Source organism: Musca autumnalis, unplaced genomic scaffold (genome assembly GCF_047663935.1).
Source record: "Musca autumnalis isolate F117 unplaced genomic scaffold, ASM4766393v1 scaffold_5, whole genome shotgun sequence".
In the NCBI taxonomy this organism is placed as follows: Eukaryota; Metazoa; Arthropoda; class Insecta; order Diptera; family Muscidae; genus Musca; species Musca autumnalis.
This window is the reverse complement of record NW_027412088.1, coordinates 54,901,159-54,920,029: the sequence shown is the minus strand read 5'-3', so window position 1 is coordinate 54,920,029 and position 18,871 is coordinate 54,901,159. Positions and strand designations below refer to the sequence as shown.

At 34.5% G+C, this 18,871-nt stretch overlaps 2 protein-coding genes across 3 annotated transcripts in view; one reads left to right on the top strand and one right to left on the bottom strand.

The window, feature by feature from the left end:
- Positions 1–15,060, bottom strand: part of Adck1 (aarF domain containing kinase 1) — a 36,754-nt gene extending 21,694 nt beyond the window's left edge. The window contains exon 1 of the mRNA XM_073957426.1: positions 14,813–15,060. The gene's annotated coding sequence lies outside the window, so the exon portion shown is untranslated. The remainder of the gene's footprint in view (positions 1–14,812) is intronic.
- The window catches only part of LOC141387547 (uncharacterized), an 80,833-nt gene extending 62,961 nt beyond the window's left edge, over positions 1–17,872 (top strand). For both annotated transcript variants that reach the window (XM_073957428.1, XM_073957427.1), the window contains exon 3: positions 16,656–17,872. In XM_073957428.1, coding sequence (XP_073813529.1) covers positions 16,656–16,981 — 326 coding nt within the window. In that variant the 3' untranslated portion in view covers positions 16,982–17,872. The remainder of the gene's footprint in view (positions 1–16,655) is intronic.
- Positions 17,873–18,871: the final 999 nt, after the last annotated feature.

Genomic DNA, 18,871 nt, shown 5'->3' with positions numbered 1-18,871 from the left:
ATTAAAGACATTGTTGTCTCTATGGGACATTTTACTGTGTAACTCGATCTGGGGTTGTAAAATTCCTTTTCGGAATGAAAGCCGCTATTGATTATGTTAAGAACTCCAAACGATCCCATAGCTGAAATTTCTGAGTTATGACATAATGAATTTTTTGATTGACCTCCAACAATCATTGAGAAAATAGCTTTATATCTCTGTTTGGAGATATTGTTTCATCATTTTGAGATGACATAAGCTCAGTAAAATAGAATGAGGAATCTTTCTGTCGAATATTTTGTCCTTCTAGCCTTCCATGTCCTTTTTGTTCTAGGACTGAAAAAGTTTGAAAGATGAAATTTCGGAAATGTTCCACCGAAAATTGTATGTAGGTTTTCCATATCCAAGAAATCGATATAGTCACATTTTCATTGTCCTTCACAAGTTTTACCCGTTCCGAGTTTAATTTTTTACTTTTTTTTTGCAAAATAACAACATTTTCACACTGGTATAAAGGAAAATTTGTATTGGCATGTTTTAAAAAAATAAGAAAAAATAGTAATCATTCGAATCCCACTACCAAATTAGTCTTAAAATTTTTGTAATTGAACGTAGTTTAATACAAAAAAATCAAGAAAATCGAAGAGTACAATCATTGATAAAAATTGATTTTAAATTTTAAATCGCGAAAATTCCATCCAAATTCACATTGCAAAAATTTTTTATATTTTTATTAGATAGCTGATAAAACAGCAAAAAATACAAAAAAGATGTTTTCTATTTTTTGAAAATTTGCCTGTAAGGCGAAGATCATTTTTAATGATTTTTTATTAATTTTCTCGTTTAGAGTTAAGCTTGATGATCGGAAATTATTTGCAAGTGAAAAAGGAAAGCCAAGGACTCGAACCCACATAGTCACCAAATTACGTTACCTGGTTTCATTCCATTCCACAGCAAAAAGTAAGGGAAATCAAAAACCTCATCTTGAATAATTGTCCGGTTTCACTCAGAAACGCCCATAAAAAGAAAAAAATAAGAGATTATCCTATATAGGCTAGAATTTAGGAAAAAAATAAAAATATTGTGCACATATTATTGATTTTTAGTGGTATAGGAATTTACTGTCGGAGTCGACCCGGAGTCGGAGTCGGAGCCGGAGTCGTGGAAAAAAACTGGCCTGGAGTCGGAGTCGGAGTCGAGCCGAAAATACCTCGACTCCGAAACCCTGGTTCTAACCTTTCATGCCAAAAATTCCGAATTTCAGTTGGAAAATGTGCCGAAGATCTTCAAAATACTCTAAATCTTCAAAATATCTCTTCTAATAAACGTGGATTGAAGTGGACATTTTTTAAATTAAACTTTTATATCCTCTGAGTATTCAAGGTCGAAATTTAAAGAAAATTGGAAAATATAGATTTGTTCTTCTTTTAAAATACACTAAGTCGAGAGGTACCGATATATGGGGATATACGAAAACGTGGATTTTCATGACCATTTTGAATGCAGAAAGTTTAGCGGACCTATTCGGGTTCTGGGCGAAACCGCTAAAGCTAGAACCTTGCATTGTAAATGTGCGGGATTGTTGTTGTGAAGGGGTGAAATAAAGTTTAGTGTTTGGAAATTCGTACTGGAAGGGAATGCTGTATTAGCGAAGGGTTAAAACCAGGAGTCAAATCTGAAATTTGCAATATGATACGTAGGAAATTCGAAATAAGGATGCGATACGGCAGACTTTTTTTTTTTTTTTGTAAATTCTGACTACAATCGAAAAAATATTGGTAAAAAATATTAAATATTGTTTATATATATTTTTTCCTTTCCGCATACGAAGTAGCGGGCATTTGCTAGTGGGGTTTGTTTTTCAACTTTCGGGCTATTTTTTCAGGAAGTATGGACTTGCCCCTGAAGAAACTTGTACCTTCGTATAGGAGACAGTTAATACAAGATGTTACAACAAAAACCAAGGCGATTCGAGAGCAGGTCCTGAACTGAATTTTTCCGAAATTTTGTGTGGGAGGTACTCGAAGGAGTTTACCGATTGAGTCCATATTGGAACCTCATCTAAGTCTGGTAGAAATTTCATAATGTGCAAAGTATGTACCAAATCGGTTACTTCCTTCAAGAGTTATCGTACGCACAAATTTTCCGAACATTTTCGAACTTTTGTGGGGGAGGTACCGGAAGGAATGGACCGATATAATTCATCTTTGAACTTGAACTAAGTTTGGACAAAATATTACGAAAGCCAAATTTTGGACCAAATCGGCAGATCCGTTCGAGAGTTATCTTGCGCTCTTTTTTGTAACTTTCAGGCTATTTTCTCAGGAAGTATGGACTTGCCCCTAATGAAACTTACAGCGTCGTGTAGAGGACAGCGAATACAACTTGCGTAACAAAAATCAAAGCGATTCGAGACCTGGTCCTAAACTAAACTTTTCCGAAATTTTGTGTGGGAGATACCCGAAGGAGTGGACCGATTGAGTCCATATTGGAACCTCATCTATGTTTGGTAGAAATTACACGATGTGCAAAGTATGGACCAAAGCGGTTATTCCCTACAAGAGTTATCGTGCGCACAAGTTTTGCGACAATTTTTGAACATTTGTGGGGGAGGTACCTGAAGGAGTGGACCTATATGGCCCATCTTCGAACTTAAATCGAATCTGGGCAAAATATTTCGATACCCAAAATTTGAACCGAATCCATTGATCCGTTCGAGAGTTATCGTGCGCACCAGCCAGCCAGACAGACGGACGGACAGAAAGACAGACAGACGGACATTGCTAGATCTACTCAAAATTGTCTGAAACGGATATCGTACAAACATACTTGGGGTCTAAAACCATTATTTCGATGAGGCACATTTTTGGTCGTATCAAAGTGTAAATACCCTCTTTAGCCTAAAGGCTGAGGGTATAAAAATAAAACTGATCTGTTGGGTCATTCGATTTGACCCCAATCAAACCTTATTGGACTGGACATAAACCATTCGAACTTTGGGAATGAGTTCATAATTCTACACACCAAAGACATCCAAACGTTTGTAGTCTAGTTGATGGTTTAATACCTATATTTACCCAAGTCCTGTCTTCAATACCATCAATTACAACAAAATGTCTTATAAACGAATAAATAAATGAATGAATGATAAACAATGAATAAATTTATTAATCTGTCGAAATTACTTGAGTCACTGTAAGAAACAAAGTATTTTCCCAATTTTATAATTAATGCAAAATGATAAGATATATTTTTGCAATCCATCAAATCATATTAATAAATAATTCATATACCAATACGTTTTAAGTTCGTTAGTTAAAAATATTTTTGTTTTTTAATTTTAAATATTGAATGATTTTAACAGATTTTCGATTTCAGTATTCTGTAACTCTCCATATTTGGTTTTTGGAAAATAAAATTTCTTTGGCATGTTAAATATCTCTCAATGCCAACAAGTTGTTTCCGTGCTCTCAGAGAAGACATTGCGTAAACAATGTTGTCAATGTGGTGTAAAATTAAAGCTAAATGCTGCGTTTTTTAGCAAAACAAGCTTTGTAAATTGCTCTATTCCAGAGCCTGTAAGAGTCTACTATTTTTGAAATTTTGTATGTGGAGTTTTTAGATCTGAGAAAAGGCCGTAAGTTATTTTTATAGGGTTAAGTGGAGGGCCCGGGGTATCTCCCCCACAAAAAATTTTAAGAAAACGCGAAATCCATGATATTTTTCAACATATTGTTTAAAAAATTTATTGCAATACTACGGCAATAACTGTTTTGTTCCTGAATGGTCATCGGAAGTAGAATATAGCGGTCAGTCCAATTTTTCAAAAATGTGTAATTATAGATAATATCCTTTACTTTAGTAAGCGTGACTACAAATATGCTATAAACACTGGCTTCAAAAAGTGGGAAAGCGCGATCAACCCCACATTTTGGAATACAGTACAAACCCGATAATGTAAATGTCGCTTGACCGAAGTTCCCAAAAAACCCATTGAGCAATCAGGCAAAACCTACTTTCATAGATGGTTAAATAACCATAACGTCTAAAAATTGTGCATTAGTCACTGCAACATGATGTTCTAAATTAAACGGCCGAATTTTGTGTGTAGGTTCATTACGAGTAGGTGTGAGAATACGGAAAAATGGAGGGGACGGTGGACCTCCCCACAACGGATTTTAACAAATCGCGAACTCTCAGGGATTATTAGACGTATTGGTAATTAATACAATAGCAATTGAAGCCTCTATCATTCATAGGTGTTTTAGAAGTAGAATACCGCGATTGCATCCGAAATAATCGTCTCGGAAGTAAAATATCGCGGTCAGAACAATTTTTAAAAATTGTATAAATAAAGATATTAGCCATAATTTTAATAAGCGTGATTACAAAAACGCTGTAAAACTGGCCTTAATGAGTGGTATAGCGCGATCAAACACACATTTTGGAATACAGTAAATTCTGATATCTTGAAATGTTACTTGACCGATATTCCAGAAAATTTGATTGGGAAATCAAACAAATTATTCAAAATGTTTAAAATAGTAGTATACCAATGCAAAACCGAATTTTAAAGAAGGTTAAATATCTAGAACGTCTCAAAAGCTGTACATTGGTCGCTAAAACGATGGGCCAGCAATGCAGTTTATCTATATTCATATTATAAAATTCTTCAGGGCTGTCATGATTTTCGAAATTAAACTCCTCCGAAACGGCTGGACAGAATATGGTGAAATTTTATGTGTAGGTTAGTTAGGTGTATAAATACGTATGTCGTAAGCTTAAGCCATTTCGGTGGGATAATAAGGCCTCCGAAACATCGAAAATCGGTAGATACTGTTCTCTGGGAGCTATATCAAAACTTGGACCTGTACCGAAAATTCTCTGCAGGAATTGTTACCAAATTTGAGCAATTTCTAAGGGATAATAACGCTAAAACTTCCAAACTATCGAAAATAGGGAGGTACCGCTCTATAGGAAGCGTGGGCCTATACCGACAATTCTCTGCAGGAACATTAACGACACCCAACGTAGACCAACAACCAATTTATAACCAAATTTGATAAATAATATGTCTAAAACCTTAAAAATACCCAAAAATTGGGATGCACCGTTCGGAGGAGGCTATATCAAAACCTGCAGGTCCAGGTTAGAGCATTCTATGCTGGAATATTGTTTTTATCTCTAGGGCGGTACTCTCTAGGGGCTATATCAAAACGGCTAAAAGCTTCAAAACACCGAACACCATGAGGTACCGTACTACATCAAAATGTGGACCTTGGGAATGTTTCATATCCCTTATGAAGACTAAATACAAAATGTCATCTATTTCGGTGATGTGTTATATACAATGATAAAAAACTATACCCTCCATATAGTGGTGGGTTATAAAAAAGGATAGATTAATTATTGTTTACATGGAGAACAAAAAAACGGGCCAGCAACACGGACTCGGGTCAGGTAGTATTTTTATATTATATGAGCATTATATGTTTGTTTATTATTTCATGGCTCACAGTGGTTCAGAATCGTTTTTTCCTGGTCAAAATTCTGTATCTTTTGAACGGATAAAGATATTTTCATAATTTTTTGTTCGACAGAAAACATATTCAGCTTTTCGGTGAATAAAGAACGGTCAAATTCGGTCAAAAAATTTAAAATTTGTTCAAAAATTAAAAAATATTCCTTGGGTTTTCATAAAACTCATATAAAAACTCATATACATACCTAAAAAAATTGATTTGTGTAAAAAACTCTAATTAATTAATAAAGGAATGGACCGACATAGTCCATTTTGGAAGTGTTTCTTATTTTGGGAGTCATTCCTCTCGATCATATCGCTGTAAACAGGGCTACTAGGAGGCACCTTCGGTAAAAATTTCCAAATGATTCTCGCACAGACACTTAACCGCACTTAAACAAAAATGTTCATCATTTGTGTGGATGATACCCTAAGGAATCGACCGATAGGGCCCACTTTTGAACATAAACTATGTTTTTTGATCAAACTTATAACTAGATCCAAAGTTTGGGCCAAATCGGTTGCTGCGTTTATAAGGTATTCCGCTTACCATTTTAGCGAACATTTTCAAACTTTTGTGGAGGAGTGGACCTATAAACACCATCTTCGGACTTCATCTAATATTCGAAGAAATATTACGATAAGCAAAGTGTGGTCCAACGCAGTATTCGGTTCGGGAGTTGAGGTGCGCACCAGCCACTACACATGCCTGCCGTATGGGCTTTTTTACTTTCGATTTTTGCAGTCAAAAATCTAAAAATCGTAGTTGACTTTTGTCTGGAGTTAAAATCGTATAATCGATTATCTTGTGATCGATTTTCGAGTTTGCCCATAGATTAGAGCTGGTAAAAATTCGATGGCACTATCGGTAATATCGATTATTTTTCAAAAATTCAATATCGAAAGATATTTTTTGCTATCGATATTATCGGATTAAAAACCCTAACCTAAAATTAATTGAAATAAATAAAAATTTCGCGGTTTTTTGTATATGTGAGAAATTAAGTCCGTAGTCACACGTATAAATTTTTCGGAAAAGTAAAATTTATTTTTGTGTATTTTTATTGAATAAAAGTACTTGTTTTTACTTTATATTTCCAGCCACTACACATGCCTGCCGTAGGAGTTTTTTACTTTTGGTTAAACGATTATCGACTTTTTGCAGTCAAAAATCTAAAAATCGTAGTTGACTTTTGTCTGGAGGGAAAATCGCATTATCGATTATCGAGTTTGCCCATAGATTAAGAGCAGTACACATTGTCAGTTTTGAATGTCGATATTTCGAAGTTATCGATAACTGTCCAACCGTCCAGCAACCACGAAACATTTTGTGGTTGCATGATGAATGACAAAAATGAACGGCCACACTAGCAAGCGCCAACAAAGCTGTCATTCAAAACTGGCAATGTGTACTCAGCTTTAGAGCTGACTTTTGTCTGGAGGGAAAATCGCATAATCGATTATCGAGTTTGCCCATAGATTAGAGCTGGCACAAATTCGATGGCAATATCGATAATATCGAATATTTTTTAAAAATTCAATATCGACAGATATTTTTGCTATCAATATTATCGGATTAAAAACCCTAACCTAAAATTAATTGAAATAAATAAAAATTTTGCGGTTTTTTGTGGATGTGAGAAATTAAGTCCGTAGTCACACGTAAAAATTTTTCGGAAAAGTAAAATTTATTTTTGTGTATTTTTATTGAATAAAAGTATTTGTTTTTTCTTTATATTTCTGTGAAGTACTTGTGCAAACTATCAACGAAAGTATAGACATTTCCGCCATTTTTATTTCGAAATTCCTGGTGATGACAAATCAACGATAATATCGATAACAATCGATTTTTTGAAATGAAATATCGAAAATATCTAATGTTGGGAATATCGATAGTTTGCCAGCTCTATCATATATTCTTGACTTGGCGGTTTTACACTCGAAAATTGACGAATATAATCAAAAGTCGAGTTTTAAAACAACTGAAATAAGCGCAAGTTTTAGACCAAACTCGAAAAATCTGTTATTGCTTTCCATTATCCCTAGTATAGACTTGCCACTGAAAAAAACTTGTACCATCGTAATAGGGGCCTTGAGTGCAACCTGTTGCAAAGAAAAATCAAAACGATTCGAGAGGAGATCATAACCTGCACTTTTCAGAAATGTATGTGTGGGAGGTATCCGATGGAGTTAACATATATAGTCCGTATTCTAAGCTGATTTATGTCTCGTAGAAATTTTACGATGTCCAAAGTATGGCCCAAATCAGTTACTGACTTCGAGAGTTGTCGTGCGCACCATTTTAGTGAAAGGTTTTGAACTTTTGGGGGGAGGTACCCAAATGAGTGGACCAATAAGGACCATATTAGAATTTGATTTAACTTTGGGCAAAATGTTACGTTTCCAAATTTTAGACCGAATCGGCTGATCCGTTCGAGAGTTATCGTGCGCTCCAACCACTACACATGATGCCATAGGGTTTTTTTAACCTTTCGGTCTATTTTCTCAGGAAGTATGGATTAGCCCCTGATAAAACTTGTACAGTCGTAATGGGGGCAGCGAATACAAGTTGTTACAACAAAAATCAAAGCTATTTGAAAGCAGGTCGTGGACTGAACTTTTCCAAAAAGAGTGGACCGTAGAGTCCATATTGGAATCTTACCTATGCCTGGTAAAAATATCACGCTGTGCAAAGTAAGGACCAAATCGGTTACTTGCTTCAAGATTTATCCGGCGCACAATTTTTCCGAACTTTTGTGGGGGAGGTGTCTGAAGGAGTGGACCAATATGGCTCCTCTTCGAACTTAAACTAAGTTTGGATAAAATATTACTAACGCCAAATTTTGTACCAAATCGGTTTATCCATTCGAGAGTTATTATGCTCTCCAGCCAGACAGACAGGCGAACATTGCTAAATCGGCTCCAAATTGTCTGAAACGGATTTCGTAATTGGGGTCTAATACCATTATTTTCATGAGGCACATTTTGCCCGTATGAAATTGTATATACCCTCGTTAGCATAAATGCTGAGGGTATAAAAACACACATTTTTACGCATGTAATTTCAATAAATTTAAAAAAGTGTTAAACGGACGGAACTGAAAGTGTACAAAAGTACATATGAGCTGGAAGTGGACACTCTCGGGCATCTTCCTGCGAATACCAAACCTTGTTCTACATTGTTCCCTAAAAGTTCTGCTCCACTTATGTTGGAATTTCAGTAAAATTTAGTACCTGAGGAAACATAAATGCTCTGTTCCAGAATCTGCAAGAAGCTACTATTTTTTACTACGATAACAATTTTTCCTTTATGTTATCGAAAAATAGTAAGAATTAGTAGATTCTTGCAATTCTGGAACGGACCAAAAATAACTCGCTACATGTAAAAGCTACGGTAATTTATTGAAACGTTTCTTAAAGGCAACATTCCTACCTATCTAACAAAATATCTGTTATAGTTTCGGAAATAGTTTTACTTTATCCAGAAATTAGCAAAAATTACTTATTTTCCAAAATTAAGGAAAAAAAAATTCGTCTTTAGGAGCACGACACGCCCAACACTTCTAATATTTTGATCTAATTTTTTGGTTTCTTTTGTTTTCAATATGTTTAGTATCGAATTACATATAGAAACTAACAATCGATGACGACAAAAACTTGGGGTTTTGGCCAGGAAAATCGATTTGAACCACTGTGTGTCAGAGATGCAATTATGGAAAACGTCAGAACCGATAAAAAACGCATAAATAAGTAGAAAAACGTCTTAAACATAAACAAGATTGCGCTATTCAAACGAATATGACTCAAGTTGGCGGATTAATTATAATAAAATCCTCGAAACCCGAAACACTCATCAGATCGTTGTTACGATTTTACTAAGGCATGAGAATCTCAAACAATCACAAAAGAAATTATTATTATTCCATTTATATTTTATATTAGTCATGACTTTCGGGTCTTTATCTTCTCAGAAAAAATAGGTATGCAGAAATTAGAGTTTTGCAACATTTGGCTCCAATTCTTTTCATAATATGACTCATTAAACATAGTTCCTTGTTATGAAGGAAGTTATCATCGAATTAAATTCATTGATTTTCAAAACCATAAATAAAAGTCAAAAATTTTTTAGTATGTATCACAATCAAGATTTCTTATCTTTATATAATCCTGGGTCGCATAGAGAATTTATATTTGGAAAGAGAATATCTCCCATACGTATGAATGTTCTCCATTTTTGAGCCCCGATTTAATCTTATCGTTTGCTGTCTAGTACACTTTCATAGTGTGAGCAATTTTGTCTATCATTATTCAATGTGATTATTACTTTTCACTTTCAATTGAAAAGTTAGTTTCATTGCAGACATAAACAGTGTTACAATAAAAATTTATTAGCGTGTTAAGTTATTTAATTGTAATATGCCGCCCTATTTAATTGCTATAATTGTCATTTGTTGTATTATTGGCTGTTCAATTGCATTATTTTGGCTTGCTTCTCATATTTTCTGTTGTATCAAAAATTCAAAAAATATTCACAATCAAACAGATGTTAGAAGTCAAGGTAAGCAATGGATTATGTTTAAAAGCTAATACGGCTAAATAGATCAAAATCTTATTTTTAATAATCATTGCAATTCTTTAACATAATCATTATATAATTGGTCTGTTCCTTTACTTTTGAAAACGGTAAAACGGGCAAAAGTAGCAAAAATTGTGAACTGCTCCCATATGAATTGTGTGGTGTCAGAAGTAAAGGAACGATTTTCGAGTAAAAAGTGGTAAAACTTGAAGATTGCACGTAAAGGAACAGAGCTAATATTTGTAGATTTGTTATTATGTCATTTCAGTCTACTCTTAATAAGATAACTAAAAAAGATGCCGTAAACTTTGGTGATATGTGAAAGCGTGGTTGATTTGTTCTTTAATTTGAACTATATAAAAAATAAAGGTTCGAGAATGGAATCACAGTAAATTGAAACCCAAAAAAATTGGATCGTAGTTTCATATATCCAGTTCGTGTCGGAAGGAAAGCTTAAAATAAGTAGAGATTGCCTGAACTAAGTTAAAATTGCATTTTATCGGTTAAAGACCACGAGTTCACTTTCAAACCCCATATCTAGAAAAGTACGGTCTTCGAAAATTTAAATAAAAAATTGAACTGAACTAATTTTAGCCCTTAAACGATAGTTGTTCTACCTAGCCATACTCTTGTGCCCAATGAACGGAAAGAAACAAAACGATTCCCGTACCAATCACACAAAGCCACAAACTTTTCAGCTTCTCTGAATCGTTTCATTCTCACAACCAAAACAAAAACACAAACTTTTCAATGTAAAAAGATGGAAACTGTACGATTGCTGAAATGTAACTTCGGCTATGCTTTGACGAGTTGTTTCATTCACCACCGAACTAAAAAGTATTTTTGGGAAACGTTTCCCGTGCGTATTGTCAATGACACACTCAGACACACACACACACATGTGATTGCTTAACAACCCTGTCGGACTTTTATTAACCAGTTGATCAAATGATTGATAATAGATCGATAATTTTTAAACTGACTAAAAACTGGCTGAAAAGTTATCTAGAGATGAACCACTTTGAACAGAAAAAATTTTCGGCAATTGTCCATGTCTAGATAACTTTTCGACCAATAAAAAGTTAGTCGAAAAGTTATCTAGAGATTAACCACTCTGAAAACAGAAACATGTACCGTCTGCAAAGTATTTGTGTTTGTCGAAGAAATTAGGCACAAATGTATAAATAATTCGCACTTGCTTTTTCTTAATATTCTTCGTACAAATGCAGCATCCAGTTATAGAATACAGTGTTGATGGACTGAACATATTCGTACATATTACTCGTATTATTCTGGAATTAAAAAGGAACACAAAGGAAATATACAAATTTGCCCCTTCTTCTCTCTAACAAAAAGAGAGAGAGAGACAATGAGAGGGAGAGAGAGAATATGAAAAGTCAAAAATAAAAAATACACAGAAACAAAAAATGTTTTTTTTTCACATTATGTTTTATACTGACTAAAAATAGGCAAAAAAAAGTTAGTTTATTATCAGTCGAAAACTTATCTGGCGTTGGACAATACTGACCACTCAGGCGCTCATCGCCTTGTAAAATTAGTCAGTTGGCATAAGGCAAAATGATCGATAAAATGCCACTTATGTTTAAAAAAAAGCCAACCTTAAGTGAGCTTTAAATTGGCCACAGTCCCTACAGGGAATCCTATAAGTTAGCATCATCATACCACAGTGAATTTTATCAACCACCAATCAGCATACCACAGTGAATTTTATCTACAACCAAACGTTTTTGATTTATTCACATGTGTTTAGTACTATTCCGTTTTCTATCTGCTCTTGAGGAGTTGAGTACTTTTCGCTTTTCGTTTTGTTCGCACTCACGAATGTATACAAAACAAAACTAAACAGCGAGCTCGGCCAACGTGGGTTATGTTTCGTTTTGTATTGTTCCTATGGAAAATACGAAACGATTGGAAATGTTATTTAAAGTATTTTTACGTACGCTGCTTGTGCCAGACACTGAAAATAACACATGAAAATATTTTAGCTTTTAGGAGAGAGCGGAGGTAAAGGAGCTCCCTTTCTCCCTCTTCTAGCTTTCAGTATAAGATTTTCTGCTAATGTTGTGCCATTTAAAGCTGATTCGCGGTATTGATCTTTCGTTTATTTCCTTTACGTTTAGAATTTCTTAGACTTTTATATTTTTCTAGACCCCTCATATCTGGCTTTAGAAATTACTGACATTCGGGAATCTTAAACGCCATTTGCATTCGAATATTTTACCGCGTTAACCTTCTTTCGATGATTTACAGCCGTATGTAAGAAAAAATTGTACTGTGTTAACTAGGGTCGAATACACAACATGTTGCCAAAACTTTTAAAAACGATTCCAGACGTGTTCTTAAACTGCACTCTTTCCAAATTTTGTGTGGGAGGTACCCGAAAAAGTGGTCCGATGTAATCAATATTCGAGAGTTATCTTACCGGCAAGCAATAAGGCCGGCAAAAATAACTTTTTGGGAAAAAAATCAAAACGATCCGAGACGAGCTGTTATGTTAAACTGCACTTTTCCCAAATTTTGTGTGGGAGGTAACCGAAGGACGGGACCGATTTAGTCCATATTCCATGAATAAATTAAATAATACGATGTGCAAAGTTTGGAGCAATCAGAAACTTTCTGCGAGAGTTATCTTCCGGATTTACCATATTAGTTGGTGCCGTCAAGGTTTCTTGGAGCTTTTAGGCCATTATCTCTGGAAATATGGACTAGCATCCGAAAAAAATTATACCGTAATTGTATCGTAAAGAGGGCCGGTACCCGAAGGAGTGGCCCGATGCATATTTGAACCCGATCTATGTCTGGAAGTAGTATTGCGATACGCAAAGATATAATCAATTCGGTTTCGTGCGCACCATTTTAGCAAAAAAATTTGAACTTTTGTGGGGGATGTACCGGAAGGAGTGGACCGATATAGCCCATCTTCGAACATAAACTAAGTTTGGACAAAATATTACGAATGTCAAATTTTGGACCCTATCGGTTGCTTTCTTTTGAGAGTTATCGTGCGCACCAGTCACACGAACGGACATCACTCAATCGAATCCAAATTGCCTGACACAGATTTCGTCCAAACATACTTGGTGTCTAAATACATTATTTCGATTAGGCACATTTTTGGTCGTATCAAAGAAGCCTAAAGGCTGAGGATATGAACACAAATTTTAATTTTTTGCGTTACGTATTTGAGCATTTCAGTACATGGTATAACGAATATAAGGTAAAGTAAATACTACAACAAATACAACTCAACAACAACCACATAGAAATTTGTTTTGTTTGTAATGTTAGTGTCAAAAGTATATGTAAATAAACCAAGGAAATGTCTATAAATTATTTGAATTTAAAAAACTAATAATTTTTCACATTTGAATATTTTGAAAAATATGAATGAAAATTCTTTAAATTTTCAATTTGAATGTTTCCACATCATTCCACTAAATGCATAGTTTCTCGCAGAAAGTAGAATTCTTTCAAAAATGTTTGGGGTCGCTGGAAATTTATTGAAAAAGAGAAGTTGGTTTAATCTTTTGTTTTTGAAATCAAAGAAGCACATGTTTGTTAGGGTTTTATTTTTTTTTTCAAATTTAACAAAATACCGTTGTACCGCCTCTATAAGCGGCGTTTTATTGTGCGGCTAGTCGTTCGGACTTGGAAGAGGTTGCAAATATATATCCCTAATGTACATCGAAATAAAAATATATATATAAAATGTCGTATGGAATTTGACACTAACGCTACAACCCACTTCAGTCAGCTGTGTATTGCTGTTACCTTTTATTGTTCTACCATGATTTCAGTAATGGAATTCTGTAACTCATTTTCTGAGTTTTCGAAAAAAATCGGTACAATTAAAACGCAAAATTATGAATAAAAAGTATCAATAAATGTTGACAACACTGTTGCTATTGGTAGCACTTAGCGACGACTTTATTTTGGTTATTATCTTACCAACAATTTTCGTTAATTGTCGAAATTATAAGCATTTTAATGTTATCTATTTTTGTCGGTAACTCGAAAAATGAGTTACAGAATTTCAATACAGTTGACGATATATACTTTTTAGGGTCACAAAAGATTATTTGGATATTTTACATGAAAATGTATGATGATACTCGTCCTCGGGTACCCTCCTTACTATATAAAAAGTCCTTCCTACCATTCTCAATGGTTTCTATGATCAATTTAGCTGTGTAACCAAATTTCAACGATTTTTTTACGTTTAAAATTGGCATCACTGTTTACAATTTACAACACCGCTCTCTGTCTCTCACTATTATCTCACACACATTTCATCTTCAAGCAGCAACACGTTTTAACAGAGACCGACCGACCTTGTTATTGTTTACATATTTTAATGTTGTTGTTTTTGTATTACACTTTGTAATCGTCATATACAATTTGATATTTGCACTAAAACTTTCACTGTTGGCAGAGAGACAAAACGTTGTTAAATACTTTGACTAATTAACTAACGCGCCTCTACGCATATCAATGAAACTACACACTTTAACACCGCTATTTGAACGGAGAAATTATGAATCAAATGAATGAATGATGAAATTGTTAAAGTCCATTGTTGAAATGAATGAGCCAGCCAATTAATTGGCCAAATGCGAGAATGCTCCACACACAATTCATCAATGACGTGTTTTGTCATAATAAACATTACATAAATGCATTTTAACAAAAAGAATTTCGTGGATTTTTGCCATTACCTTTGAGGAAAAATTGCAACTATTTACAAGGTGTTTTGGATGAAGTAGGAGTAGGTATTTTATGTTAAGAAATTTTATTATAAAAACATTTTTAATTTATTGCATTTATTTTTAAGTTATTGTTTTGTTGTCAACGACACAAACGAATTCCGTCGCCGCTCGTTCGTTCACTAATTCGGCAAACGTTGTGCCCCACCGACCAGAGATAAACTGATTGTGTTTGGCGCTGAGCTAAAATTAACTACTGCGCAAGACCCCACAAAACAAAATATTTATGGAAATCACATACAGTCAACACCACATAATTGTGACAAGCTTAAATTAATAAAATCTATTAAAATAATAAGCTAAAAAAGAAGGAAAAATATTAAATTCGTATTGGAGAGATTAAGGCAAATGACAATCTACTGCCAGCTATCACTTTTGGTGGTATTTGTACATAAATTTGATGTCCATTAATTTGAGGTTATCTAATAAAAGTTGAAGTAAAAAATCAATTATACAGTGTTGACTGTATGTAGGCAACTAAATTAAAGAGAGATAGAGAGAGAGATCGATAAACATGTTGCAACAGCATATATTAAGTCTGTCTGGTTACTTTCCCAGCAAGAACTTTCTCAGAGAGTAAGGGGTTTTTATTCTCTTTTGCTAGAAAATTTTAAAAAGTAAACAGACACCTTCCCAGCAAAAACCAGCAAGCAATCAGCTGACTTGCCAAAACAGAACAATTTGTCCGCCAACAAAGGAAGCAAACACGTTGTATTTTATTAAAAATAAAAAAGAAAAAAAAAGTATTTTTCCACATTACAAATTTGTTCTCCATAAAACAATAAAATTAGACTACGTTATTTCCACAATAAAATTGTTTTTAATGTTCACAAACATAAATCAACAAAAAACTAAAAACAGCTGATTGATTGTTTTCAGGAAGAAGAAGAGCTTGCAAGTGCTTGCTAGAAGAAATTTGTCCAGCAAGAATTTGCAAGCTCTCAGTGAAAGAACTGTCAAAATGTCTCTCTCGAATCGCTCTCTTTTGCTGGTTTTTTTGTTAACAGACGACTTCCAGCACCAATTGGTACAAATTAAGTCTGTCTGGTTACTTTCCCAGCAAGAATTGTCCAGCAAGAACTTTCTCAGAGAGTAAGGGGTTTTTATTCTCTTTTGCTAGAAAATTGTAAAAAGTAAACAGACACCTTCCCAGCAAAAACCAGCAAGCAACCAGCTGACTTGCCAAAACAGAACAATTTGTCCGCCAACAAAGGAAGCAAACACGTTGTATTTTATTAAAAATAAAAAAGAAAATGAAACAAAAAGGTATTTTTCCACTTTACAAATTTGTTCTCCATAAAACAATACAATTAGACTATGTTATTTCCACAATAAAATTGTTTTTAATGTTCACAAACATAAATCAACAAAAAAACTAAAAACGGCTGATTGATTGTTTTCAGGAAGAAGAAGACCTTGCAAGTGCTTGCTAGAAGAAATTTTTCCAGCAAGAATTTGCAAGCTCTCAGTGAAAGAACTGTCAAAATGTCTCTCTCGAATCGCTCTCTTTTGCTGGTTTTTTGTGTTAACAGACGACTTCCAGCAACAATTGGTACAAATTGTTACAAATTTTAGGGTAACCAGACACAGCTATTGTTACAAATTTTAGGGTAACCAGACACAGCTATTGAATATAACAGATGGCTGTTATGTTAAATTATGTTCAAAACTTTAAAAAGATCCACGTTATTAAAAAAAAAAAAACAAATATTTTTAAAAATCTGGATATAGTATCCTCTAATATTTCAATGCAAAATTTTCTAATCTATTTTTTTTCTTATTTATCTACTTTCAGCTCGTCAAAATGCCCAAAGTGCTTACATGAACACCAATTCCACCTTGAACATTCATGAAGAGACTAGCTGCAACAACAGTATCAAGAGCCCGGACTGTCCACCGGCTTATGATGATGTAATACAGCCAAGTGGAGCTACAACAAGTGCAACTGGAGCAAATAACAGTGGCATTGCCACAATTACCATTGAAAATGCCAGCGCTTGCAATGCCACAACAAGTCCAGCTGCTGCTGCTTCTGGCACCACTGAAACAGTTGTACCATCCCCAACTGTTATCGATATTGTGACCAACGAAAAAACAAATCAAAATACCAACTCTGTATAACATTTGCTAAAAAACCACATTTTTTCTTTCTTTTAAACACCTAAATGACTATGTGGGTGGATAGTGGGTCTCCTATACGGCATTTACTATGTATGGATTAGAGTTGTACTTTTTAGCTCTTTTAGCTGATCGCTCTTTTTAGTTCAGCTCTTTTCAACGAACTAGGTCGTTCTTTTAGTTCAGTAGTTCAATCGTTCGTCGAAAAGCTCTGTCGTCAGCTGTCTTTTCGTTCTATCGTTCACCGGCTCTGACTCGTTCGCTTGCAAGTTTGTTCATTTGTGTACAAACACAAATACTTATGTATACCGATAAAGAACAAACAACAGAAGAATATTTTAAAGAACCTAATTAAACTTTGAATTTGTAATTAAGTTAAAAATAAATGAAAATATTATTAAAATTATAAAATTACGATGAATAAAGATGTGTGTGGGTATCTGTGTAAAATTCAAAAGGTAAACAAAACTATTACCTTTACAAAGGCAACAGTTAACTCTGACGACGGCGTCACATTATGATACGTGAATGACGTGCTGAATCGAATCGTTTGATTTCATCGTTCTTTTATCTTTGGGTCAGTGCTCAATGAGCTACTGAACTATAATGAACTATATCGACTGATCTAGTTCGTACGCTCTTTTCAATGAATCGTTCTATTGAACTAGTTCGTTCGTGAACTATACAACTCTAGTATGGATCCAATTCCACTCCCTATATTATTATTATATTATTTTTTGTTTTATATATGAGTTATATATATTTTTTGTTTTAGTTTTGTCCCCCAAAAAGGCAATAGATTTCAGAATATTTTAAACAAAAACGTTAATTCTAAAAAATAACGACAATAAAAAATGGCTCAATTACTTGAATACAAAATTATATTTTTATGTCCATCGTATGTCTTTTAATGTTTTGGTAAAGGAACGAAAGAAGTAAGTATGCAACTGAAATAAATTGAGAGTCCACTTTAAGAGCTTTCAAAATTAAAAGTGCCAACAAAAATTTAACATTGAATGTCTTCTTTGGCCCACCTATCCAGAAACATATTTTTTGGTTTAGGTGTTGTTTTGAAGCACCCATCAGATCGGTTTGAAATTGCAGGTTCATACTTTACCAAATGTGCATATTGGATTATTGTGAATGTGTTACTTTAGCACCATAATGTTGTTTAGGGGTTCCTTCGGATCGGTTTGAAATATACTTCTTATCATGATCGAAACGATTTATAGTTTTCCGAGCGTAAGTCTAGGCCAAGTCAATGGCCTTGACATGTTACTATCCTTACATGGGTAATATGGGTATCGTTTTAAAACTTATGAATACTACTTTTATACGCGTAACCAACTTTCCGACCTATCCTATGGCTGCACGAAAATACAATAACAGGCGTGGTGGACCTAAATCAGGGTCGCCCATCTTTATACTGCGGGCGCCCACTCAGTTGTTTTGGTTTTGCCATTCTCCCTCATTCACAGTGTGCGTGAGCAAAACACGACTGATAAACATCATGTGTTTGTTATTTTTTCACCTATACATAAACACTTGCTTCAGTTTGATGGTATTCTGTTGGGCGACGCTGGCCTAAATGTACTCTAATTTGAGAGGTATGTATTATTAACCGTGTGACGTAGGGGATGGAAGATGCCAAGCAACGGTCCTGACCGGTTTTAACGTGGCAAAGCCCAGGATTTATCTTGGTCCCTCTTTCATCCCAAGTGGACACTGACCTCCCCGTGGTGTCACCTGGGGAACTGCCTTTAACACCCGTTAAAGGTAGTGAGCTAACATGTGCCGCGCGTTCACCCATAAGAACGTTAAAAACTTGGGTTTGGGCGTCGCACATAGGAGTAATGTATGTTAAAAGTTGATTAAAACTCCTAAAAACCTCAT